The sequence below is a fragment of the Macrotis lagotis genome, chromosome X (assembly GCF_037893015.1).
Source record: "Macrotis lagotis isolate mMagLag1 chromosome X, bilby.v1.9.chrom.fasta, whole genome shotgun sequence".
NCBI classification, from domain to species: Eukaryota; Metazoa; Chordata; class Mammalia; order Peramelemorphia; family Peramelidae; genus Macrotis; species Macrotis lagotis.
The window spans coordinates 311,555,231-311,580,871 of NC_133666.1; the positions used below are offsets into that span (position 1 = coordinate 311,555,231).

General features: G+C 32.5%; 1 protein-coding gene across 13 annotated transcripts in view; it reads right to left on the minus strand.

The window, feature by feature from the left end:
- The window catches only part of ARK2N (arkadia (RNF111) N-terminal like PKA signaling regulator 2N), a 148,981-nt gene that overhangs the window by 14,092 nt on the left and 109,248 nt on the right, over positions 1–25,641 (minus strand). For 10 of the 13 annotated variants that reach the window (XM_074206052.1, XM_074206051.1, XM_074206050.1 and 7 more), the window contains one exon: positions 8,460–8,642. The exons of 1 other annotated variant lie outside the window; for it this stretch is intronic. In XM_074206052.1, the coding sequence (XP_074062153.1) occupies positions 8,460–8,642 (183 nt within the window). Of the gene's footprint in view, positions 1–2,806; positions 3,286–8,459; positions 8,643–24,636; positions 25,153–25,641 lie in introns of those variants that run through there. 2 more of the 13 variants (XM_074206056.1, XR_012472302.1) reach the window with 2 other exon arrangements.

Here is a 25,641-nt window from a genome sequence, read left to right on the forward strand (position 1 = left end):
TTGGTGAGAAGGAATTCTCTGATCAAGGCAAGGAAAAGGATGAGTAGTATTATTAGTTAAGGGGGCAGTTAGGGGACAGAGTGAATAGAGCACTGGCCCTGGAGTCAGGAGGATCAGAGTTCAAATCCTGCCTCAGACACTTAATAATTACCTAGCCATGTAACCTTGGGCAAGCCACTTAACCCCATTGCCTCAAATTAATTAATTTTAAAAGAGACCTACTAGTTAAAAGTTGGACTTTAAAAAGGGGGGCAGGATTTCAATTGGCAAATAAGAGGGAAAATATTCCAAATGTAAGGAATGATATTAACAAAGAATGCTAGACATCAACAGTTTAGTGGTGCAATAGAATAGGCTGCTGCTCCCTGGAATCAGGAAGACTCACCTTTTTAATTTCAAATCCAACCTCAGTCACTTACTAGCTAGGTAATCCTAGACAAGTCACTTAAACCTATTTGCCTCAGTTTCCAATAAAATATATCTCGAAAAAAAATCAAAAACTACTCCCATATCTTTGCCAAGAAACTCTAAATGAGAACATTAAGAGTCATACACGGGGTGGCTAGATGGCCCAGTGGATAGAGCACCAGCCCTGGAGTCAGGAGTATCTAAGTTCAAATCTGGTCTCAGACACTTAATAATTACCTAGCTGTGTGGCCTTGGGCAAGCCACTTAACCCCAATGCCTTGCAAAAAAAAAAAAAAAGTCATACACATCTGATGAACTGAACAACAAGAGTCCCAGATATATTCAGGAAACAGAAACTAATCCTGTGTAATTGGAACTTGGGACAATAATTTTAGGATTTAGAGCTGGAAGGGACCTTAGAAATAATGTATTTCTAATACATTTACATATTAAGAAACTGAAGACAACAGAAATTGAGGTCACAAACTCTGGATTTGAATCTAGTTCCTGATTCCAGATCTAGTAGTCTTTCCATTGCATCACACTGCATCATCATCATCAGTAATGGGGGGGGAGCCATAAGATCATATCATGTTTTAATAACTCAACCTCCCCCAAAATAACTGATATATAATTTGAATTCAGATTTTCTAAGTCCATCATACCTTCTACTATTAACAAGAAATATTTAAGAAAGATTGGGGGTTAGAATCAATAAAACTTGAAAATTGACTGGATGTGGTAGGCCAAGTAGGAAAAATCCAAGATGATTTTGAGGTTCTAAGTTCTAAATTTTGAAGTGAGATGAATGACTAGAATTATGGTGACATTTAGGGGAGAAAGTCAGGGGAAAAAAATTTCATAAGAAAAATAAATTGACTTTCATGTACATTAAGCATGACAGGGTAGTTAGGCACTGATAGGCACTAATAAGTATAAGGAAATTCAATTGAAGTTTGGGAGAGTGGTAAAGGCAAGAGTTAGAGATTTAGGAATCATAACAGCAACAATAGCTCCAAGAGGTGGTGGGGGTAGTAATAGTAGGAGCAGGAGCAGGAGCAGCTAGCATTTATATAACACTTTTAAGGTTTACAAAGTGCTATACAGATATTGTCTCACTTTATCCTCACAACCTTATTCTCTCCATGTTATAAATGAGGAAAGTGAAGTAAACAGGTTAAGTCCAGGGTCACCCAGCTAAGTGTCTGAATTGGAATTTGAACTCGGGTCTTCCTGACTCCAGTCCTAGCACTCTATTCACTAGGCTACCTAGCTACTACTATAACATAAAATAACTTTCTCAGGGAGACAAAAACCTGCTGGCACTGCCCAATAATTCCACAAAATAGATGTGGTTTTGGCGATTGAAGAGATAGTCTTTTCTTCCCTCTACACTTGACTAGCCCATTAAGAGAGATTATCTGCCTTGTCACTTGTGCTGTCCAGACTCCTAGAGGCCTCATCATATGCCCAGAAATTGAATCTCCTAATGCCAACTGGAGGGAGTGAAGGAGGGGGCCCAAGTAAAATATCATGGGATATAAAACTAAGATTCAAATTATTCACTTAATCAGGGGAATTCAGGCTTAGAAAACTTTTTCTAATACAAAGGCAATTTTTATATGAATGTCAGGATCTGAAAGGTTGATTAAGATTTGTATTTCAAAGTCCTCTGTACATTACAGCTTCCCTGAGAAAAGCATTTACAGGCTTCCACAATTCACTTTGTCTGTCTACCACTTTCTGGAAGTATGGAGTAACTTCCAGAAAGATCACTGAGCTACAGCCCTGAAAAACATCAACCAGTTTATAACAAACGTGGACCAACTGGTAATTCTTTCTCCTTGACTGTTTTTACAAAGACAAATATGAGGGAAAGACTCTAACAATTCCTGGAAGAAATTGGTCATAGAAATTCCTATTTGGTGGAATAATTTGGGGAACATATCAGTCAATGATATTATTAAACATGTCCTACTGTTTACCTATCAAATTGGCAAATCCAATTTGAATACAAAAGATTACCTTTTGGGGGTAACTAATATAACATACTTTATAATTATGACTTTATAATGGTATTTGAAAAATAATGTATCTTTTAACAAAATTTTCTAAATGTCTATGTTTATTCCAGCATAAATACAGTAACCAGTAAATGCAAAATTTGCCCAAATATACCCACTAATTCAATTTCCCAAAATTCTTTTTTTTTGTCCAATACATAAAAACTTGGAATCAAACTTGCTATATTTGGTTCAGTTAATTGAACTTATACTATTCAAAAAAGATAATGGAAAAAAACAGGACTCTGTTCTTTTGTAGTTGGCAATTTTTTTTTTTATTTTTGAACAAGACAATCAATAACAAGATAAAAAGGCAAAATGAACAAGTGCTCAGAGACAGAAATGTGAAACAAATTTTATGGCAACTGCTGGGGTCTTATAGACTAGGGGGATAAGCTAGCCTGTCACATTTCCAGCATTATGGAAAGGAAGATGTATTAAATGTTGATAAGGCAGCTGGAATATGCTCCAGGCCTGTGAGATGCTGTTCTCCATAAAGGGACATCAAGCATATTCTTAAAGAGTCAGGGATGTAGCCCCACTCACATCTGCTTTCAGTTGTTTGGAGCCACAGCCTACAGGTGCTTCCTTTCACTGAGAACCTCCTAATGTCATATCCCAAATTTCTTTAAGATCTTCCATTGCAAGCCCTAATACCCTCTGGCCTCTTTACTGGCTCCCTCGTAGTTTCATGGAAGCCCAGTGGCAAATCAGATGTCTAGAGCAAGCAGGGAAGTGAAAAACTCTAAAATGTTCTCTGAGACATTGTCAGTGGTGATGGTAGTCTTCTCCAGCTCTGATGAAAGAATCAGGCCTGCAGAGAAAGAAGTGTAAATACCACAATTATCATATATTAAACTTTATAATAAATCAAGATTATATTTAGCTATCATGGCAGCTGGTTGTCTCTGTCTAGTCTCTTTGCACTACCCAGACACATCTTTGAAAAGACAATTTCCCTAAATTTCTAGAGTTGCCAGAAAATTCTTAAGTTTTTGTCCTACCACAAGAGACCTTTTCAACTTTTATAAAGTAGTCAGGAGATGGCTAGTACTGACTAAGAATAATAACCAATAAAAAATAGCAACTAGATTATATTGTGATAATTACTTCCTCAAAAACAAATATAACTATCTAAAGACTTTCAAGTCTATTAGGCAAAGGCCAAACCTAATTTGCTAATTACCATCTACATTCCATTCCTTTTTGTTTCTTTAAATTAAGAGAGCAGTGATAAGGTTTTTCTGTATCATTCACTTTGCTTTATCAGCCCTTGACACAAGGCATTAAGATTTAAGAGGATATAATAATCATTTTGGTTTTTTAGAAAGGATTCTTTAAGGGAGACATTCCTAAATATTATTAAGGAATTCTAGATATAAAATCTTATATATCTATTCACTGATTGTATGATTCTAAACATTCACATGTAATACCCTTAAATAAAAAAAAGCAAAAATACTGCTGATATACCGGAATATGAAACATGTAATTCAACATATACCAGAAAGATCATTTCTCAAAAACATATCATTCACAGGAAGCAGGCAATCAACCTCGAAAACATTCAAGTCATGCTCTGCTTTCATCCAAGTAAATAAAAAGCCCAAAGTGAGGTTAAAGTAGCCTGCCAATACCTTCCCAAAAAATGTGTTAAAGAAAATTACTCTTCCCAATAGTTAGAATCATCCAAAGAAAAATATTAAGAGGGGCAGCTAGGTGGTACAGTGGATAGAGCACCAGCCCTGGAGTCAAAAGGACCCGAGTTCAAATCCAGTCTCAGATAGATAGATGAATAAATAAGAAAAAGAAAAATATTAAAAGTGTTATCAAAAATAGAGTAATGAGCTGACTAACAATGGCCATCATGGGAAGGCTCAGTCACAATATTACTACTGATCTAACACTGGTCTAGAAATAAAGAATTTAAAGTTCAATTCTATATCCCACTACTACAAGGAGGAAAGAAAATCTTTGTACCTCAATTTATTCATTAAAAAAAGAAATAATATTCGTCTTCTATCTCCCTATAACAAAAATGTTGAGAGAATAAATGAGAATATAAATACACACATGTACATACACACATACAGCCTTGAATGCTTTTGAGAAAGATCTCTAAATAAATTAAACTACCATAAAAAAAGTGTCTCACATTCTTAAGTTCATTCAGGCTCAAAAGAATCTATTCTCCTCTTTTTACATGCTTCCTATCTATCAAAAGAAAAGAAAGAAGAAAAGAACTAGCTTACAGTGAATTACTAGTGGTTATAGTAAAAAAGATTTTTTTTCAAATTTAACAAGAGAAATGAATCCCTAGGCATAATGAGGAATCTATCCCAGTCAATTTACTACTGTTTTTAATAACAGCAACAAGTAAGAAAAAGGAAGCAAGTGGTAAATATAGTACCTGAATGATCCAATTCCTTTGATGTTTAGAGGCTGGCCTGACTTCTACTTCATTTTCCTTAATTTGTTGTTGATTTAGTTGTTCTGTCTTGGTTTCAATGACGTCCACTTGAGTCCCAGAATATCCAATTCTTTTACAAGAATGAGTGAGTTATTCTGACCTCACTAGGGTCAGAACTATCTCAATTCTACTCCAATTTTAGGATTACAATCATGCAATCTAGGTTGCAAAATTTAGCCTGAGGTATATCCCCCCACACATCCACACCCCTTTTTTTAACAGTATTCATTTTATTTATTATTTTGAAAGATTTTATTTATTTTGAGTTTTACAATTTTTCCCCTAATCTTGCTTCCCTCCTCTCACCCCCCCCCCCCCACAGAAGGCAGTCTGTTAGTCTTTACATTGTTTCCATGGTATACATTGATTTAAACTGAATGTGATGAGAGAGAAAAATCATATCCTTAAGGGAAAAAAATAAAGTATAAGAGACAGCAAAATTACATAATAAGGTATTTTTCCCCCTAAATTAAAAATAGTAGTCATTGGTTTTTGTTCAAACTCCACAGTTCTTTCTCTGGATACAGATAGTATTCTCCATCACAGATAGCCCAAAATTGTGCCTGATTGTTGCACTGATGAAATGAGCAAGTCCATTAAGGTTGATCATCACCCCCATGTTGCTGTTGGGGTGTACATTCTTTTTCTGGTTCTGCTCATCTCACTCAGCATCAGTTCATGCAAGTTGTTCCAAGCTTCCTTGAATTCCCATCCCTCCTGGTTTCTAATAGAACAATAGTGTTCTACGACTTAACATATACCACAGTTTGCTAAGCCATTCCCCAATTAAAGGACATTTACTTGGTTTCCAGTTCTTTGCCACCACAAACAGGGCTGCTATGAATATTTTTGTACAAGTGATGTTTTTACCCTTTTCATCATCTCTTCAGGGTATAGACCCAGTAGTGGTATTGTTGGATCAAAGGGCATGCTCATTTTTGTTGCCCTTTGGGCGTAGTTCTAAATTGCTATCCAGAAAGATTGGATAAGTTCACAGCTCCACCAACAATGTATTAGTGTCCCAGATTTCCCACATCCCTTCCAACATTGATCATTGTCCAGTCATAATGGCCAGTCTCAGAAGTGTGAGGTAGTACCTGAGGTATTCCCTTTTTAATCAAACTGTAATTTTAAATAGCTTTTAGAAATCCAGATTCACATTCAAATATCTCATACAGCTGACCATTTGACTCTGTCAAACCATCAGTTTTTGTGGCTCAAAATTATGAGGTAAATCAGGGACAAACATAATGTATCTAAGCTCTACATTACGGCACAATAGATATACTTCCAAATTAATATGCTGGTTTTCTGCTGTTATAATTTGAGAGCATTGGTAGAATACTATCAACAATGTTGAGAGGTAGAACAACAATGAGGAAATGGTCCTGAAATTGAGGAGTAAGAGGAGGTAGGTACAAAGTCTGTTAAAAAACTGAAAATGGTCAAATTCCCTGACCTAATCTAAAATCTAAAAAAAAGGAATTTATGCCAAATTTAAATATCTAAAGTTCTAATATGGATATTAGATTATATATATTGAAATGTTTATAGTACAGGTATATTTAAGAAAGCTTAATTTAAGATTAATCAAAAAAGACTTAAGAGGGGAAAAATTCCTAAATATTAGCAGGAATTCTAGTTAAAAACACCAATAACTGTGGTGTTACTTTTTTTAATTATAAAAAGAATTCACTACCTCATTGTTCTTAATTGATAGAGGAGGAAATACTTTTATTAAGAGGAGCCATTGACAATTTCATATCAAGCAGAAGAAAACATCCTTCAAATGACTGAGTCAAAAAGATGTGATTCCAATTAAGTAAACAATTCACATGAACACAGACTGCATAAAGCACAATATGAATAAACATGAAAAATCCTGTGATTTGTTCTTCATACCAAAGATGAAGACAGCTAGGTCACCTGCCTTATATTTTTATAATACTTTATACTCTTCAGAATGCTTTTTTAAAATGTTTTTCTCATCCACATTCTGGACACCAATGAAGTGAAGTCATAATCATTATTACCCATTTTACAGAGGGACACTGATGCCCAAAGAACCTAAGTTAACTTCCTTAAAGTTATCATAGTTTATTTTATTAGCAGAAGACTCTAAATACATAAACCAACCTCTTGCCTCCTAGTCCAATGCTCTTTTAAAAACACACCTGATCTAACTCAGAGTAAATCTCAATTTAAATACAAAAGAGAAATTTAGAAGAGAAAACATTTGTAAGTAAATCAGGAAAAAAAGGGTCCAGTAACAATCTTCTTTTAACCGCATTTTAGTTACCAAAATTTTCAATACTGACAATACCCAACACAAGACTGTTCCAAACATGCAATTACAAATTCATTACTTGGAACAATTTATTTTCCATATAAACCATGCTACAAATGATGATTAATTTCTGAGGTTAGTTTACAAAAGCCCCGTTGGTTTATTCTTAAATAATACAATTAAATAATAACAAATAGCAAATTCAATAACTAATGTGTATTAAGCATCAAGTATTGCAAGGCTCAAAATTTGGCACTAGGAGAGGCTACAATGTCAAAAATGACAAGAATACCTGCCCTTGAGCTCACATTCTATAATATTGTGACATTAAGAATTTCTAGACAAAACAGAAAAACTAAACTTGTCAATAAAGTTTTTTTTAACTTAAATGCTGGTGCTTGAGAAAAGTCACATCTACTTTTAAGAGAGGAAGGTAAATTTAGAATTCTGGTAAGAATCTAAAGAATAATTTCTAGAAGTGTTATAGAGTTTTATAATATAGGTTCTTAAGTGTAACTTCATTCAAACCTTAGGAATTTCCTCTTTGGTATCCCTAGCACTACCTCTGCATGATGATCAGTCAAGTAATTGGGACTTTTTTCTTAGTCCACAAATGGAATAAAGGAGAAAAAAGAGAAAAGGGGGAAGGGGGAGGGGTAAGCAGGAGTGGTGCTATTCTTCTGAGATAACCAGACAAGAACTAGAAAAGAATACAACAAAAAGCAAAAGGTGGATATATATATATGTATGTATGTATGTATATAAATGTAAAAATATGACAGGAGCTGCATGCAGATGAATCTGTGATAAGTGAAAAATGTTAAAGATTGAGGCCTAGTTAAGTACACAATTTTCAAAGGTAATGGAGAGAACTATCTACAGCAAGAGGCTTCCGGTCTTAAGAAAAAATTGTCCTCAGATTAGGTGGAGTTAGTATTCAAAATCTGATGATAAGTGGATTACCCCACATTATACATCACACAGTTAAAGAGTCAGAATTCAAATCCAGGGGTATTTCACTGCCACCATTCTATCCTGGTGGAATCCTCAACTACATTCATAAATCTATGTGGCACAATACTATATCCTGGACAGACACTTGCCAAATGGCAATATAAAATGCAACTGATCTGACCCAATCTGTTTTGCAGGCAGGCTACTACTAAAAGGAAAATGACTGCCAGGACACATGCATGTTATGGCATCAGAGAAGTGGTTAAAGTCGACCAACCTGCCTCAGCATTCAGTTCCTCTAGAAGCCCGCTGGTCCTCCAGGTAGCTCCTGTGTCCTGGCTTCCTACAGAATTATTGTGCTCTTGAACTACTGCAGCCGCCAATAAATTGTCCACATTTACCACTTCTGGGTCAGAGTTGGTGTCAGATATGTCATAATGAGCTACAACTGAAGGTCCATCTGGGAAAGAAAAAAAATGTATACTGTATCTATATATGGGGAGAAAAATATTCCTGGAAAAAAAGCCAAAAAAGTTCTCTAAATGTTAGATTCCTTTTACTATCTTAATGTATTTGCAGCAGCAAGAGGTGTCCTTCACAGAACTAAAATTTAAACAAAAATGTGTTAGTACAGAGTTATCCTAAGCTTAAAAAAGTACATAATTTCAGAACAAGGATTTGTTCATTAAAAGAAGAAAATAATTCTTTTAATTGTGCTGAACAACATATATAATTCTCTTCATGATCCTAAAGAACAAAAATTTAAGAGTAAGAGGATTGATTCCTCTCCATAGAAGATGAAAGTGAACTTTTATGGAGATTTTTGAAAGTTTAAAATTGATATAATCCATTAACAAATGAAATTATGGGCTTTCTTCACTTAATTTGACAGTAAATAGCTTTCAATAGATTACACTAATCAAATTGTATTCTAGCAAGAAGAAGGATAAGGAAATTTTCCTTACTTAATATTCACGGGGCAAGTACATTGCAATTTGAAACATGAAATCCCAGCAGTTTCTAAAAGAAGGTGAACAAATACAATAGCAATTCATGACTGACTTGTCTAATCCAAGCAATGCACTGTGATAAAAGAATACTTATAATATTTACAATATAAATCTGTTTTCAAAAATCAATAAATCCGCAATATCCATGTTCAGGATTTTATTTTGATAAGCTTATAATGGAGAACACATTGTGAAAAACGATTTTTCTCTTTAGTCAAGGCAGTCTATATTATTCAGATAAAAAATGAGTAATTTGTAAATTAAATTAGGTAAAACAGATAAATAGAAGTCCCTGAAGGATGCTCAAATTTTCATAAGTAAAGTTAAGAAAGAGATCCTTCCCCATTCTGATTGGTATTCCTGAAGAAGATTCCTGGGGTGCATTCTAAAGTGAGCATATTCCAGAAGTCCATGCCACAGTACCTCACTATTGGACAGGTACATGCTAAAAACAAAAATAAACACAGCTCCTTTAAGTCCTCTCAACAATAATGACTGAATTAAAAATTTTCCTTAACAAACTAAGAATAAATTGGATCATAAACTTAAGAATTTGAAGTGATTTCAGAGGTCATCTAGTCTAATCTCTTCATTTTGCAAATAAGGTCCTCAGGCTATGAGATGTTAAAAGACATGTCCAAGGTCATTAATAAGTATAGGAATACACAATTTGAACCCAGGTTCCTCTGACTTCAAAGCCATGTTTTTCCACTGTATTATCTTTCCTTTAATCATACAAAACCTGTAACTTCTAAATCTCATTAGATTTAGAATAAATGGACATTAAAAAAATGTCATTTTTTTATTAAAGGCAATGTGCAACAAGCCTAAAAATCTATGCATAAGGGATATTTTTGTCATCTTACAAATGGTCATTGCAACAACTGCCTTTTCAAAGAGAAATAAAGCTCACCTTAATCACACTAAAATATGACTCCAAAATAAACCATTAAAGATCAATATCTAATTTTTAAAAAATTTCCACTGAAGGAAAAAGGAACAGTAAGGTTTTTGGGTCTCTGTTCTTCCAACTTAACCCATAGATCAAAAAAAAAAAATTCTAACCCAACATAAAAATAAATGCATAATTAGGTGCCAGCATATAAAGAACGAACATGCCACAATATGAAATTCTGACGATTATACTTAAAACAAATTTCAGGTGATTTAAAAAGAAAGTTGATCTTCATTCCTCAAAAAGGGGGAAATTAATTTTTAGCAAGACTTTTAAATAATTTAAGAATGATCCATGGTTTTATTAAAGGTTATGTACTTTAAGTTAAAAAAACTGAACCATGATAATTTTTTTAAAGAAAAAACACATTTGATATGTTATCGTCAGAGTTCAAAATGATATATATATGTATGTGTATATATATGTGTATATGTATACATAAATACAAAATTATTTACATATAAACACACACACACAAACATATTGTGTGATTGCTTATTAAAAACACACACTTGAGTGCAGAAGATACGAGGGTCAAGTACAATATTGACTATTTGACCAATTTTTTTGGAAAAGAACACCTTTTAAATTAAGATTTATTTCCTCCAATAAACTTTTTACATGAATGAGTTTTTGATCATTTTGCCAATGGTTAAGAATGGTTAAGAAAAATTTAGACAAAGCTAGAAATTTCAAATCAGATCTAAACAAAAAGTCATTATCAACTCAAAACTTTTAAAATTAAATTTAATTAAAAATTATTTTAACATATAATTAGGGAAAAGTAAAATATTAAAAGTCTTTATCAGTCAAAGTCAAAATTGTACCACTCCTACATGTATAATCATGCAAAATGTATATATATATATATAATAAATGTATATACATGCAGAGTGATTTTTCTTATCACCTACCCATGGGAATAACTTGTGTGAAAGTCTTCTTCAGTAGGAAATACAAGCATAAACTTGTTATCTGTAGCTCCACTCTTGTATCTTCCACACTTCCAAACAGCTCACCTTATAACTTAGCTTAAATTTAGTATACATTATAAACAAAAACAGCAACATTTTTCAAATTTTGCATTCCATGACAGTAATAAATTTGCTTGCTAACCACATTTTTGATTTCCAGAAAGTTCAAGCAATAAAGTGATCAATATTTTACAATCCTCTATTATCCTCTAATAAAGAAAATTGGCTTTTCAATATTATTCAGATATGAATTTGAAACTCATGGTTTTTGTGTGCCAGGGTCAAAGTAAACTTACTGTCAATAAAGATATAAAAAAAATTAAGATATAAAAAAACCTATGTCATAATTTGTCTGCTTTCACAAAGGACAATTTTCCCTCCTGAAAAATGATTCTGAGACTACACAGGTGTTAAGGCAGCTAACTTGGCATATTTATGCTGTGAAATTGAAAGTCCGTCAAGTAATTATATTAAAGAACAGAAACAACCTCTGTTCTATCATTTGATTATCTCTCCAAGGCTTGGGGGGAGAAAAATCATACTATCACTGAAGGGGGAAGAGATGACTTCAGTTTTCATGAGATTGTAATAAAGAAATGTTCAAAATTTTATGTTCCTAAAAAGCCATCTATAGTGGCAAGAAGGAAAAGTTTACTTGGGCTCATCTCTTGGTTCTCAGGAGAGTCCAAGCAGAGATGAACTACAAGATTATGAACTAATTATACCTTACAAATTATCCAGTTTATTATTTTGAAAATGTGATAATCATCTTTTTTTCTTCTTCTTAAAATCTCTGTTATTCCTCAGGCTATCAGACCTGTTGTTATGCTAGAAGATTTTTAAATACTTCCATACTGTTAATTATCCTTTACCAAGGTGGGGAGAGGAGAGACAAAGGAAACAAAATCATTCTATTCACTGACTTTTTAAAATAACCATTTAAAAAGAAAAATGTTTCAGGCAAAGGATGTTTAACCTTTCTGGTAACGTAAGAACTAAGGATTATATATTTCAATCACCCATTAGCCTGAGAAGAATTGTTAAGTGATTTCTCATCAAGTATTGTAATTCCTATAATTTTCTGTTTGAATCCCCCCTTCTATTCTCCTTATGAAACCACTAAAAAGTCTATGCTGCTTCTTTTCCTTCCTTATCTTAATATTAGCACTCATTTTATTCTGTTTTACTCAGATTTGAGTTCTCGGTGATCTGTTCTAATATTCTTTCATAAAAGTTATTCACAATAAAAAATTCTCAAATATATTCTTTCATATAAGCTTCCCTAATATTGTAGCCTTTATTCTTTTGCAATTTTTGGCTTTCTTCTATTATCATTCTTCTGATAGGATTTAATCAAAGTTAACTCTACATTCAACTCAGATGATCCAATATATCCTTCAAGAGGACATGAAAACTAGTTTGAATCAAGAAGAGAAATCTATGTCAATCTACCTTTATTTGGACATTCAACTTGAATAAAACATTAGATGTCAACTCCTATTTTTCCTTTTCCCTTCCCTATCAAGGAAAATGATCTTCAGACTAAAGAAGTAATGGATGAAAATTGCATAGAAATACATATCAGCTTTGAAAATTTTAAATGTGGAGCTAACCAAAAATGGAATAAACAGTTTCCTCAGGTAGCGTGCTCCCAATTACTGGAGATCTTCAAGTCAGAGATGTTGTAGGATAAATTCCTGTTATAAAGTTAATAGGTCCAAGCTTATGTGTGTGATATTTAAGAAAATAAAACAAAGAGTTAAGTAGGAATTGAAATCCAAAAATGAAGAGAGCACAGAAGTGATTCTTAATATGTTCAAGTTACCTGGTCTAGTCAACTTGGACTTTAAGGTATATAAAAAAAGACTTGCCAATATGAATACTATCAATGAGTTCTGAAGAACTGTAGCAAAGAAAGAAGACAATATAAGACTGGAGGAGAGATAAACATCCTAATTTTTAAAAAAGGCAAAGAAGGCTGATTCTAACAAATTGTATCAGCAAACAAGACAGTGATTCCTAAAAAAAATTTCTAGAAAGGGTTATTTTCATGAGTACTTACTAAAAAGTGATTACTGAAAGTCAGAAGAACATTAAGAATGTTAAGGCCAAAAATATCTTGGTTTCTCTTTTTATTTTTCCCCTGACATAGTTTTAATAAACTAATAAATCAGGGGAATGCAAAGACATTGAGTCTCAATAAGGAAGCTAATGATGTCTGTCATGGTATCTTTATGGATAAGATAGAGATAAGCAGATGAAATAAAGTACAGATAGACATATTCAAAACTGGCTAAATAACTAAATCCAGCACATCAATCTAGAAGGAGGTTCATAAGGCTCTCTACTTAGCTTGCTATTCAAAATTTTTAACAATAAGTTGGAGAAAGGACTAGATCAAATTTATGAATCTAGAAAGTTGAAAAAAATGATCAATACAGGAATAACAAAATTGATGTTCATTACAAAACTAACATCAGACTGTTAAGATGAAATATAAGAAATGAATGTAAAAGTCTTATATTTAAAAAATAGCTCAGTAAAATATGCAAACACAGACTTGAGATTTTGATTGGTTCCAAACTCATCAACTACTAGAAAGTCAATCTTAACAAAAAAATGCAATCTTAGGTCACAACAATAGAGGTAAAGTAACCAAAAGAGGAAGGCAAATGTAACCTTTAGGACATCATGCTCAGTTCTGTACCCTGATAGAAATTTGACTTGGATGATGAAGAAAACTAAAATTAGACTATAAGAGCAATTAACTAAAGGATAGAGGTAAGTTGGAAAGGTGAAACCAATCAATAAATATTTATTAAGCACCTACTGTGTGCTGGGCACTATACTAACTTAGGGGAATACAAAAAGAGGCAAAAGGCAGAAACATCTACCTTCACATATCTGATGGGTTATCACACAGTGGCAGAATGCTTGGCTAGAAACCACACAAAACCAAAGTAGAAAAGGTAAATTCTGGACCAAAATGAAAGGCTTCCTAATAATTAGAAAATCTGTATACTGTTACAAATTAATGCTTTCTAGATTCTCACCTCAAAATTCTGTGCAGATCCATTCCTCATAAACTGTCCTGCTTACCAAATCCTTCCACTCAAACAGTAACTAGTCAAAAAAATAATAGTTAGTGCATGACTCTTGACTGCCCTTCTTCATTAACACTATGAGGGGTGGCAGGTCAGCATGTTGGGGAGTTGAGTTCCTGGCATACTGATCTATCTATATGATTTTTAGTTTCTTTAGTATAATTTAATATAGACTCCACTTCAGATGATCATTTCTTCTTCATCATCTTCTTGTCATCCTTCTTCCATATATTTAATTGGTTGCACAGATTTTTTTTTCATTCAATATTTGCTGAACATATATCATGTACAAGACACACTCTTGGGGAGCACAGAGAATAATAAGCCATATTCTCTATTCTTAAAGTGGAAAAATGCACTAACTTTATAGAACACAAGTTGTTTATGAACTATGAGGATTCAAAACCTGACCATTTCAATTTTACTGTTACAGGAAGCATGAAATTTAATAATAGTATTTATCACCTTATACCAAAATATCAATTTATATAGATTAAATATTGAGTTTAGAAAACAACTGGCATCAGATTTCTATAAATGTCATTACTATCAAGAAAGAAAAAACTGAAAATAAAAGCCAATTTAAGAATAATTAAATATTTTTCTAAAATAAGAATTATACTAAACACAAAGTCTTCAAGATATGGAATAATATAAATTAAAGTCAATTAAACAAAAATGTCCAAGTCCACCACACACACAGTGAAAAAAATTAAAGTGTTATGGGAATTTAAATAAATCAAGGTTCAATTTCGTACTTTCCTACTGCACTAACCTCATAAATTTTACTTAGAAGTAAAATGAACTTATGTCACTTAAACCAAGTTTAGGAATAGACAGATTCTAAGACAATCAGTGCTCTTGGATCTACCAGTGAAACAATTACCCAGAAGAGATTTTTTAAAAGTTGTTTTACAGCTTTACAGGATCACAGAACAATTTTAAATAAGAAAATACTGAAAACTGCTAAAACTGTTAAAGAAGAAACTGTAATTTTAATCTACACTACAAATAAAAAGGCAGTTGGGGGCAGAGGGAAATAGAGAAGCAGGTCTGGATTTCAGCAGATTTTAAAGAACTCTAGTTATTCTGAAAGTCATATCAATGACATTCAAGAGAATCCATCCTTAAAAAGGATCTATACTTTGAAGAATTCATTCTTTTTAAACATATCCTACAATCTCTGGAACAAATAGAGACAGTATTGCAGAGAGGGAAGGAAAGAAAAGGAGACTTGGCAAAGAAGACTATCTAAACCTAACAACTGACAAAGAAAGCAATTAGAACTAGCTTAGAACCAGATAAGACAGTGAATTTTCCCAAGAATTTGTTTGCTAAAGTCCTTCTGTCACTATATGCAAATAAAGTTTTTACTCATCACAATTTTCAGTCCTCCTAAAAGAAGCTTGCCACATTATGATTCAGTTTAATTGTCATTTGCCAAATAATGGCATTTAATAGAAAATTGTCTATGCTTATTCTAAATTGAAAGAAAAAAATAAACCCTGTTTTCTTAAAATATTTCTAAATCATTTATTCATTATTTGACAGCTAGAGGGGTCAAAAACAGCTTCTATCAATTGAAAGCAAAGGTAAATGCATTTTTAAGTAGCACAACATGAGTTTTTGAAACGTATCACTATTAAGAAAATTCAAGAACTGAATTAAAATCTTTCATAAAAACAATCTTACTTGATTTACTTCACAACTAAAGAAAACAAATCTTTGAAAGTTGAACAAATATTAGTTGTTATCATAGGAATGGACTAAAATATAGAATATATTGCCCATTTTATAAATGTAGTAACAAGAATCATTTAATCACATTTTATATTTATTTAAGTCAAGATTGCAGTACAATTAAAATGTACAGGATTAGTTTGGCAAATAATACACAGTGAAAATACAGAAAATAAAGAAGCTTAATAGTCCAGTAACATTTTCCCTAAAGCATTAAAATTGAATGCAAATAGAACTTCATTACTTAAAAAAAAAACACTCCTGAGAGTTCCTTCATTTTATAAGCATCTGATTTACACTGTAGTAACATTGGATTTAAATCTTTCAATGATTGGATTATTCAAGTTTGATTTACATTTTTCTAACACCCTTCCTGAATTTGGGAGTATTCAAAGAGAAGACAAGAAAGGGTAATTTGTTCATAAAACTCTCTGGGTATTTGATGATTAAATTAAATCTAATTTGTCTTGTAATACTTATTCCAAAGGCAACCTTCTCAGCTATCTTTAAAGAGGATTTGAATACATTTTCAACAGAAATTGCTCTAGGAACCTTTTTTTTTTTAAAGGTTTTTGCAAGGCAATGGGTTAAATAAGTCGATTTGTCCAGGGCCACACAGTTTGGTAATTAGTAAGTGTCTGAAGCCAAATTTGAACTCAGGTCCTCCTGACTCCAGGGCTGGTGCTCTATTCACTGCACCACCTGGCTGCCCTGAACTATTTCTATAATACAAATTATATCACAATTTAAACTGCCTACATGGAATGTACCAAAAGTCACATTGCAATATTAAGCTTTAATAGGTACATATACATATATTTTGGTTACACAGTAGATAGAGAGCTGGGACTGGAGTCAGGAAGATCTGAGGTTCAAAATTCAACCTCATTTGACATACTAACTGTTAAGACCCTGCGCAAGTAACTTATCTGCCTCAATTAAAATATTTTAAATGAAAATGAACTGGAGAAGGAAATGGTAAATCATTCCACTATCTACCAAGAAAACAAGTGGGATCTTGAAAAGTCAGACATGACTGAATAACAAAAACATATATTTAAAAGGGAGAGAATGGGGCAGCTAGGTGGTGCAGTGGATAGAGCACCTGCCCTGGAGTCAGGAGGACGTAAGTTCAAATCTAGCCTCAGATACTTAATACCTAGCTGTGTGGCCTTGGGCAAGCCACTTAACCGCATTGCCTTGCAAAAAAAAAAAAAAAAAAAAAACCTAAAAAAATTAAAATAAAAAAATTTTTAAAAGGGAGAGAAGTTCTGTGGAATTCACATGGATTAAACTATTAGGCACAAAAAATTATCCTGTGAAAGGCACTCTCAATTTTTTTAAAAAACTTCATGCAATACAAGATAGTGAAAAGAATAATGGATTTGGAATTAGAGCAACTTATTTCAAATCCTGCCACTGCTACATCTGTGAAAGCAAGTCAATTAAACCTCTCTAGTTTCTTATTTGCAAAATGGGCATCAGAACAGATAACCTAAGTACCATGCAGCTCCCCTACAACCCTAACACCTCCTATTATAACAAGTGTTTCCCTTTCCAACTAAACAATCTCAACATTGAATTTGAAAATTCAAATTACAAAATAAAAATTAGAGATTATTCCAGGTCTTACAAAGGGATTTGCATGAAAATTTCTTTAAATTAAATGGGCAAGAAAAAAAAAAGCACTTATTAAGCACCTACTATGCGCCATTTTACAAATATCCCATTTAATCCTCACAACGGCTATGAACTAGGTGTTGCTATTATGTTATCCCCAATTTAGAGTTGAAGAAATTGAAGCAACAATAAAGTGACTTGCCCAAGGTTACATAGCCAGTGGCAAGTGCCTAGGGCTGGATTTGAATTCAGATCTTCCTGACTCCAGGTCCAGTATTCTATCCACTGTGCCATCTGTGAGCTGCCTCTAATCCATTTGAAAATAATTTCAGGTATAAGATTTGATCTCACAGAACTGAATCAAAACCATTATGTAAAGTGAGGTTTCCTAAATGAAGATGTGCTAAATCTATTAAAACATGAGGAAATTGGGAATTGAGAAATACTACAAAATTAATGAACAATACTTTTCCTTTGTTGCAATATGGAGCAAACTCATTCTCAATAAATATATTTAGACAGGCTTAGGATGGGGCATGGGGAACAAACTTGATCATAATGTCATTCAAATTAACGTGAGCTGTGTTTTTATGGTCACAAATTTTGGCTTATACAACAAAAAGTCCATAACTAAACCAATGCATACTGAAATATTTTAAAATCTGTGGTCAGGGAAAAGCCTATCAGAGACCATGTACATCTTATTTCATAACACAATACTTATACAGAGCATGAGAAAAGAATCTGGAGTAAAAATAAATTAAGAAGTAGGTACACTCCTCCACATTTGCTTCTATACTTTTGTTTATTGTTTTACAAAGAAAAAATATTGCAGGAAATATGGTGTGTGAAATCAAATGAACTTGGAGAAATATTTGGCTACAAAGGGGAAAATGTTAAGCTATTTTTAAATACTTGATAGCTCATATTGCAAAGGTCACCTCTCTAAAAAAGTTTAGTTCGTATTAATTATCAGGAAATTTATTCATACCAATTATATGCCTACAGGGAAATCCTCTCAAAAATATGAAAACTTTAATATAAATATAGTTCAATTGACTATAACTGACAATAATATTGACAATCGGTCAATCAAAAATGAAATTCAAAATTTTGTTCTTTAATCATGAAGAAACTAATGAATTTTTACAAAACTGGGGGGCCTATGATCTTATCTCCCAAGTAAAGAAATTCCATTTACCAATGGATATCAGAAACTAAGAGGAAGAACTGTTTAAGGTTTTTTTTTGCCTTTCTATCTCTATACTTAGACAAGGGGTATTTACCCATAATAAGTACTTAATAAAATGCTTGTTGATTTCATTTCTACAAGTTAAACTTTAAGTGACTTGCCCAGAGTCACACAGTAAGCATCATTTATCAGTTTGACTTGAACCAGGTCATCTTTACCCCATTTATAATTATGTATTTTTATTCTTATGAAGCATTTTGCAAATTATGTCTTAACACAGATATATCTAAAAGGGCTCCAAAAGCCAAGGAGAGAATTTATGGGCTGAAGCCAAAAAAAAATTACATGAAAAAGAGTTCATGGGAATCTCATATTTTAAGGTTATTCTGATGAACTATCCAAGTTTTCCAAACAAGTATGAGTAAAAATCACAAGATGCTATTAAGAAGAGTGAAGGGATGAATTTGTTTATTTAACTAATAAGCTAAAGAGGTGAAATGAAAACAAGGGATTCTTATCTGAAGACTCCTGTGAAGCTGTCTGGGACCATATGATATTTTCCTTCCAGTGATCCAGAAGATAGCAAAATGATGGGTGACAATGTGGTCCTATCACCTTTGGCAAAACAAAATTCAGAGGAAGTGTTTTTATGTCATTAAGCCTGAAGCTATATTTTATCTTTTTCTCTCCCAATGAGAATAATTCTAAATCTTTGCAAAGGCTTTACAAGTCTTAATTTGGAATTCTCTGACTTGTCCACTTATATTAGGAAATCCTTAAGACCCTACTAATTCAGGATGTATTATTTTAAAATATGTTTTAGGCAATAAATTGTAAACTATATAGATATTTCAGCTTGCTCAACAAGCTGAACTAACTTAGATTAATTTTATATGTGTGTGTGTGTGTATACACATATATAATACACATATACACAAGATATATGTTATAAAGCACTATTGTAGTTTTAAACACTGAAAGGAGTAAGTAGTCCCTTGGCAAGAAGTGTTAGAAGACGACCCCTATTCCAATGATACTGCTGGTGCTCAAAGCACATTTGATATATGTTTAAGAATGAGACAGTATAATTTTCTTTAAAAAGTGATGTCCCATTACTTCATATTCTTTTTCTGACCAAAGATAGAAGCTACCTCCCAACTCAAATCCACCATCAAAGAATGCTGCTTTGTCACTACCAAGGATATGATACTGCAAAGATCACTAAAGGCAAATTTCAGAGGGAGTTCCCAAAGATGCCTTAAATATCAGTAGATTAAGTATAGCCACCTATTTCCAAGGTGACACTTATTTGATATGTAACTTCTGTTACTTGATCTTAAAGAATTTACAGTCATATTTTGTACTTAGAAACAATATTTACTGACCGCTCCTTCTGGCTGCCATCACCCCTATCCCACATTATTACTTATTATACACCAAATTTTTAAAATTACAAAAACTCTAAGGGGATATTTAAAATCAACCTGGATAAAGAAATACTTCTAAAGCTCAATAGAATAAGTATATGCTATATATACTCAATGGTATATAACATTTCCTATGCAGAAATATTATTTACTATAATTTGTGGGATTGTTCTTCAAAGAAAGGCTTCTACAAAATTAATTCCCTGAGGATATTCTGTTGAAATCGTGATTTCAATTCTATGGTTTTAACTTCATTATTCAACTTTTCTGAGGCATAAGCTAAAAAATCAAATTCAGAGTAATAATTTGACAGCTCTAATAGATTCTGTATAAAATTTGAGTTGTTATTAATATATACTCAAATAGTTAACCCATTAAGAAAAATGAATGTCTTTCAGTGTCACTTTGATTGGCTGACTTCTCCAAAAGATTATTACATGGCAGATGAACTAGAATCTCTACATGGACCAAATAGAAAGGACTTTGTGGCTTGCATCTTTTGTGAAAAAAAAAAAAAAATTCACCATGTAAATGCAAGGAAACTGAAAAATCAACAGCCCAGTCATCTTCATCCTTTCCTCTTCTAGAAAACAAATTGCTACCTAAATGAAACAATGACATATTTTTTTTCTACTAAAATGTTCATGAATTGTTTTATGTACCCATAAAGAAGGAAAAGAAAAATAGAATGGGAATAGGCTTTTATTCATAAATACTTCAACCAAAAATTGGATTAATTTAAAAGCTTGATGGAAGGGGAGTTTCCCCCTAGTATCAAAACTTATGGGCTAACAGTCAGAATGGGGCATATTTCTAATATTTATGAAAACACTTAACATCTTTATCTTGTACTCAAAAACAAATGCTTTCTTACAAATCCAAGACTGAATAATGAAACCTTGAAGGAATTACAGGTATTTTTGAAATTATACTATCTGAAATTATAATTAAGTAAAATATCAGTTCCAGCCCAATGGAAATATCAAGTGCAAGTCGAATACTGAACCTTCCATTTCAGGAGCGTTCATTATTCACACTGATTCACACTGAGACCTGGTTGTACTTTTAATTAAAGGACCACAGAAATACTCCATTGTGAGCAGTGAGATCATAGTAGAAACATTATTTCACTTTTATACTTTTCAAATAGTATTCATGTATCACAAATAAAAGACAATGAGTCCAGAAATATCAATCTTCATTAGGAGAAAGACAAGGAAATGATGTGCTCCGATATCTTAACATATGAAGATATGACAAAGGAAGTAAGAACATTAAGCCTACAAAAGAAGACTTAGGGTACACACAATAATTTACTTCAAAAACATGAATGGCTGTCAGATAGAAAAGAGATTAGATTTCTTCTATTTGGTCAAAGAAGACAAAGCAATGAGTAGATCGATACAAAGAAACAAATTTAGTTTTGATAAAATGAAAAGCTTCCTAATAATCAATGGGCTGCCTTCCAGAGGTAGTGGATGCTCCCTCAATCCCTGGAGATCTTCAAGTGGTTCATTTGGGTGTGTTTTAAAGGGGATAACAAACTGTTCAGATTTGAACAACCTCTGTCACTGAGATTCTTCCAAGTTTGTTTTTCAAAACAATATTCCTTTCAACAGTAATACATTATGATATATTCAAGGCACGTAAGCAAAACTGATCAAGTTTTTTAAATTACATCAATTAAATGTTTTGGCTATAAAATCGTTATAATGCTAAACTTCTCACATAAGAGAATAACTCAAAACCTATTTTTGAATGGAAAAAGTTATAATGTTCGGGGGGGGAAGAGGGGGCAGGGTTTCTATTAACTAAAGAGTTATACTTGTTTATTTTTAAAGTCCCCTTTATCTTTTTGCTAAAACTTTTACTACTGAATTCTAAACACTGTATGTTAGGAACTTCACAGTACTTATGAGCCCTTTTTAATACAAAAATATTCCTACATAAATACAAATTAAAATGTTAAGACTCATATTTAGGACACATTTCATCCATTCCATTCAACTGTGTGCTTTCTAATGAATACCAAAAAAAAAAAAAAAAGATGAAGATCATACTATCTCCAGTGCAACTGAATCAACAAGTCATGTCAATGTAATTCTAGCAACTACTTAGTTGGTTCAAGTCTACATGCCAGCTTTTCCTTTGTAAGATATTTAAATGTTTTATTTTTTAAAATAAAAAGAATACCTGGACATGCTTAATTTCTTAATACTAGTTGATAGATGAAAAATAATCATTTAACTTTAAAGCAGCTTGTACATACATGGAAAAATCAGTAGTGTTAACATGCTAAAAATTAATTTGGTTTATATTTCTAAAAATTTATACATAGTAAAAATCTATTATTTTCTAAAAAGGGGAATAGGAAAATTCCCTTGAAAAATCTCACCATTATCTGAGGATAAACTAATTAGCCATTCAAAGCCACAGCTACATTTTTCAATTTACCTACAACTATAAGATACACAGTATAATTTTAAAGAAATGGTCATATAATTTCATCCAAAGAGATGTATAGATTATAGTGAAAAATTCATACCTAAAATTACATAAGAAACTGAGGACAGGTCATCTAAAATCTTTTTAAACTATGATTCTATTATCAAAAATTATCCACAGAGGGTCTTTTATATAAGCATTATATAAAAAATAGGAGATTTTCGATCTTTCTCAACTTGTTCTAATTTCAATGGATGTTTCTTGGCTCCTACATATTCTTTCAAAGATAACCATAAAAGAACAAAGTCTATCACCTGTAAAATTTAAGAAGTTGAAGAGGTCCAATATCTCAGTTTCTACCTTCCTTACCCATTTTAATCCCTGTTTTCATATTCAAGACTTGACAAAGGGGGGAGGTGGAGATAAAGGAAAGTAGAAAAAAAAATCACATAGCATTATTTTTCCAATTCTAAACCATACACACATAAAATTGAAACGGAGAGAAAACATCAGCTTGACCAGGAAAGATATTAAAAACATACTCTCTAGGTTTAATTTACAAACTACAAATAAATGCTCTTCATTTCAACAGAAAAAAATTAATTCTTTTTACTTCATTCCAAACAGTCTGTTGACAGATTCAAAACTAAATTCACAAAGCATAATCTAGAAAAAACTCCAAAAAACAACCTATTCTTCTCAATTTCTAAAATACACAATTAAAACATTCCTCAAATCACAACTGCAACTTTTTCATCCATTAAAATAAGTACCCATCAAAGATGATTAACTATATTAATGTAACTTTGAAGGATGAGCTAAAGAATAATTTTTTAAGGCTAAGCCAAGAAAATGGCACCAAGAAAAAGAGAACTACCATAAAGGTCCAAAATAAGTTATTCCTATTAAACACTTTCTCCTTTTTATAAACATCAATATCCTCAATGTATCTGCATATCAAAAAATAAAATTCAGTATTTCTGAATCTTGTATAATTATAGTATCTACTATAGTATAATTTAAACTTGTGAAAAATCACCCCAATTATCATATGTCCAATAGAAATTCCAATGTATGAGTATTTATGTATTTCCTTGAGTTACTAATTCCAAGTCTAACAAAATTAAGACAAACTTAGCACTTAGCTAAACTGACCACTTTACTCAAAAGTGCCTATTAATAATTAATATTTTTAATAAGACTACTCTAAAAAGATAAAAGAAAAATGTGTGCATTTTAGGTAAGAGTGCAATGGTGGCCAGTAAAAATTTCTTAGTTGAAGATATACATTCATCTATGAACTAATTTATGACACAATTATTTTTACTAAATAGAAGTCAAGGTTTTTTGAAGGAAGAGACTATTGTTTTATTCATTTTTAGGCATCCTAGAGCACCTGAGAGATACTCAATATCTGATGAATGATTTAGGTTCTTTTTCCTCCAGGTGAATGTGTTATTTTAATTATGTGGCAAGGAAATTCACAAAAGACTACTGAGTAAAAGTGAATGATTAAATATTATGTGGATTGATGAGACATATATTGTCATGCACATTCATTACCTATGCAATCTTTGAGGTAAGATTATTTTATAGAATCTGCCAAATTGAAATAAGGAGGGAAACAAGAATGGAGACAATGATATTTAGGAAAGTTTAAATTGCAGAATGTAAGTAAAAACAGATACATATGAAATTAGCAAATGCTCATAACTACTTGGATGCAATGGGATTTCTTAAGTGTCAAATTTTTAAATTAAATTTTTCTATAATTTCGGCATGCAAAATGCATACAAATGAATATTATTCCTATTATAGTATAATACTCATAATGCTAATGTTCCAAGAATATATAACAAGGATTCTAGTTTATATCTCACAAAGTTTTGGTGATTATTTTTGTGTTGTTTTGAGCACATAAAAATTTTCCTAAAATAAAACATTTATTGTTATTGTGTTTAAAACATCAAAGGGGAAAACAACTCACAGGGAGAAAAGTTTGTTTTGCTTTATATAATCCAAAGAAGTTTTTAAGACTTATTTTAAGTCTGTGATGGATTCAAATCATGCTCTGCAATATTTCCATTTTCTGAGAAGTTAGTTGGAAAATTGTTATTAAAAGTCGTCGGAAACTCTAATGTAGTATCAATATTTTGACAGCTCACATAAGAACTGAAGGGCTGTTGTGGCAGAACGTGGTTCTCAGGGATCTGTATAGATGCACCTGATTGAGTGGTAGGGGGAATTCTTTGGCCAACTAGTTGAATTTTAGGTTCCCTGGGTTCCAGTTGCTGCTTGCTTTCTTCCTCAGTGTCCAGGCGAGTAAGCTTTTCTATCCACATGCGAAATTTCTCCTCTGTCTGCCTCTGCATCTCGGCAAAGCAGTTCATGGCCTCTTCCAGGACATTGCCTATGCAGTTCCTATCCCACACGGTGCCCCTGTCAAGCAATCCTGGAATTTCCCTGGTCGCTCCTCCAGATCCCCCAGCACGACTGAAGTCAGCTTTAAAGACATTGAGGCCATTTGATAAGACATCATTAAGTCAGAACATTATATTTATTTAAGACATGCTAACTCAGGAAAATAGCATAAACAATGCTAATGGCCAGGTGGATACAAAACTGATGAGCAAGTAGCCTGCAACCTCCAATTACCTGAAAAAGTACTTTTAAGAAAAGCAAAGGAGGCAGTGGGGGTGTGATGGGGGCGTGGGGTGTGTGAGAAGGGAATGTTGTCACTAATATTACTCTATTCTTGTTTCAAAATAGATGTGTGTGTGTATATATTTTCAACCATAAGTGACTTAGTCTATATCCATGAATGTTTCTAGTACCACAATTAGTGGTTTAAGATCTTTTATAAAAAATAATTTTTATATATCTTCACAGTTAATAAATATCCAAAGCAGCATGCAATATTTCATGATTTAAATACTAGCTTTCCTGAGACTGCAGGATATCATTTAGCTTATTGCTAATTGAAACATCAAGA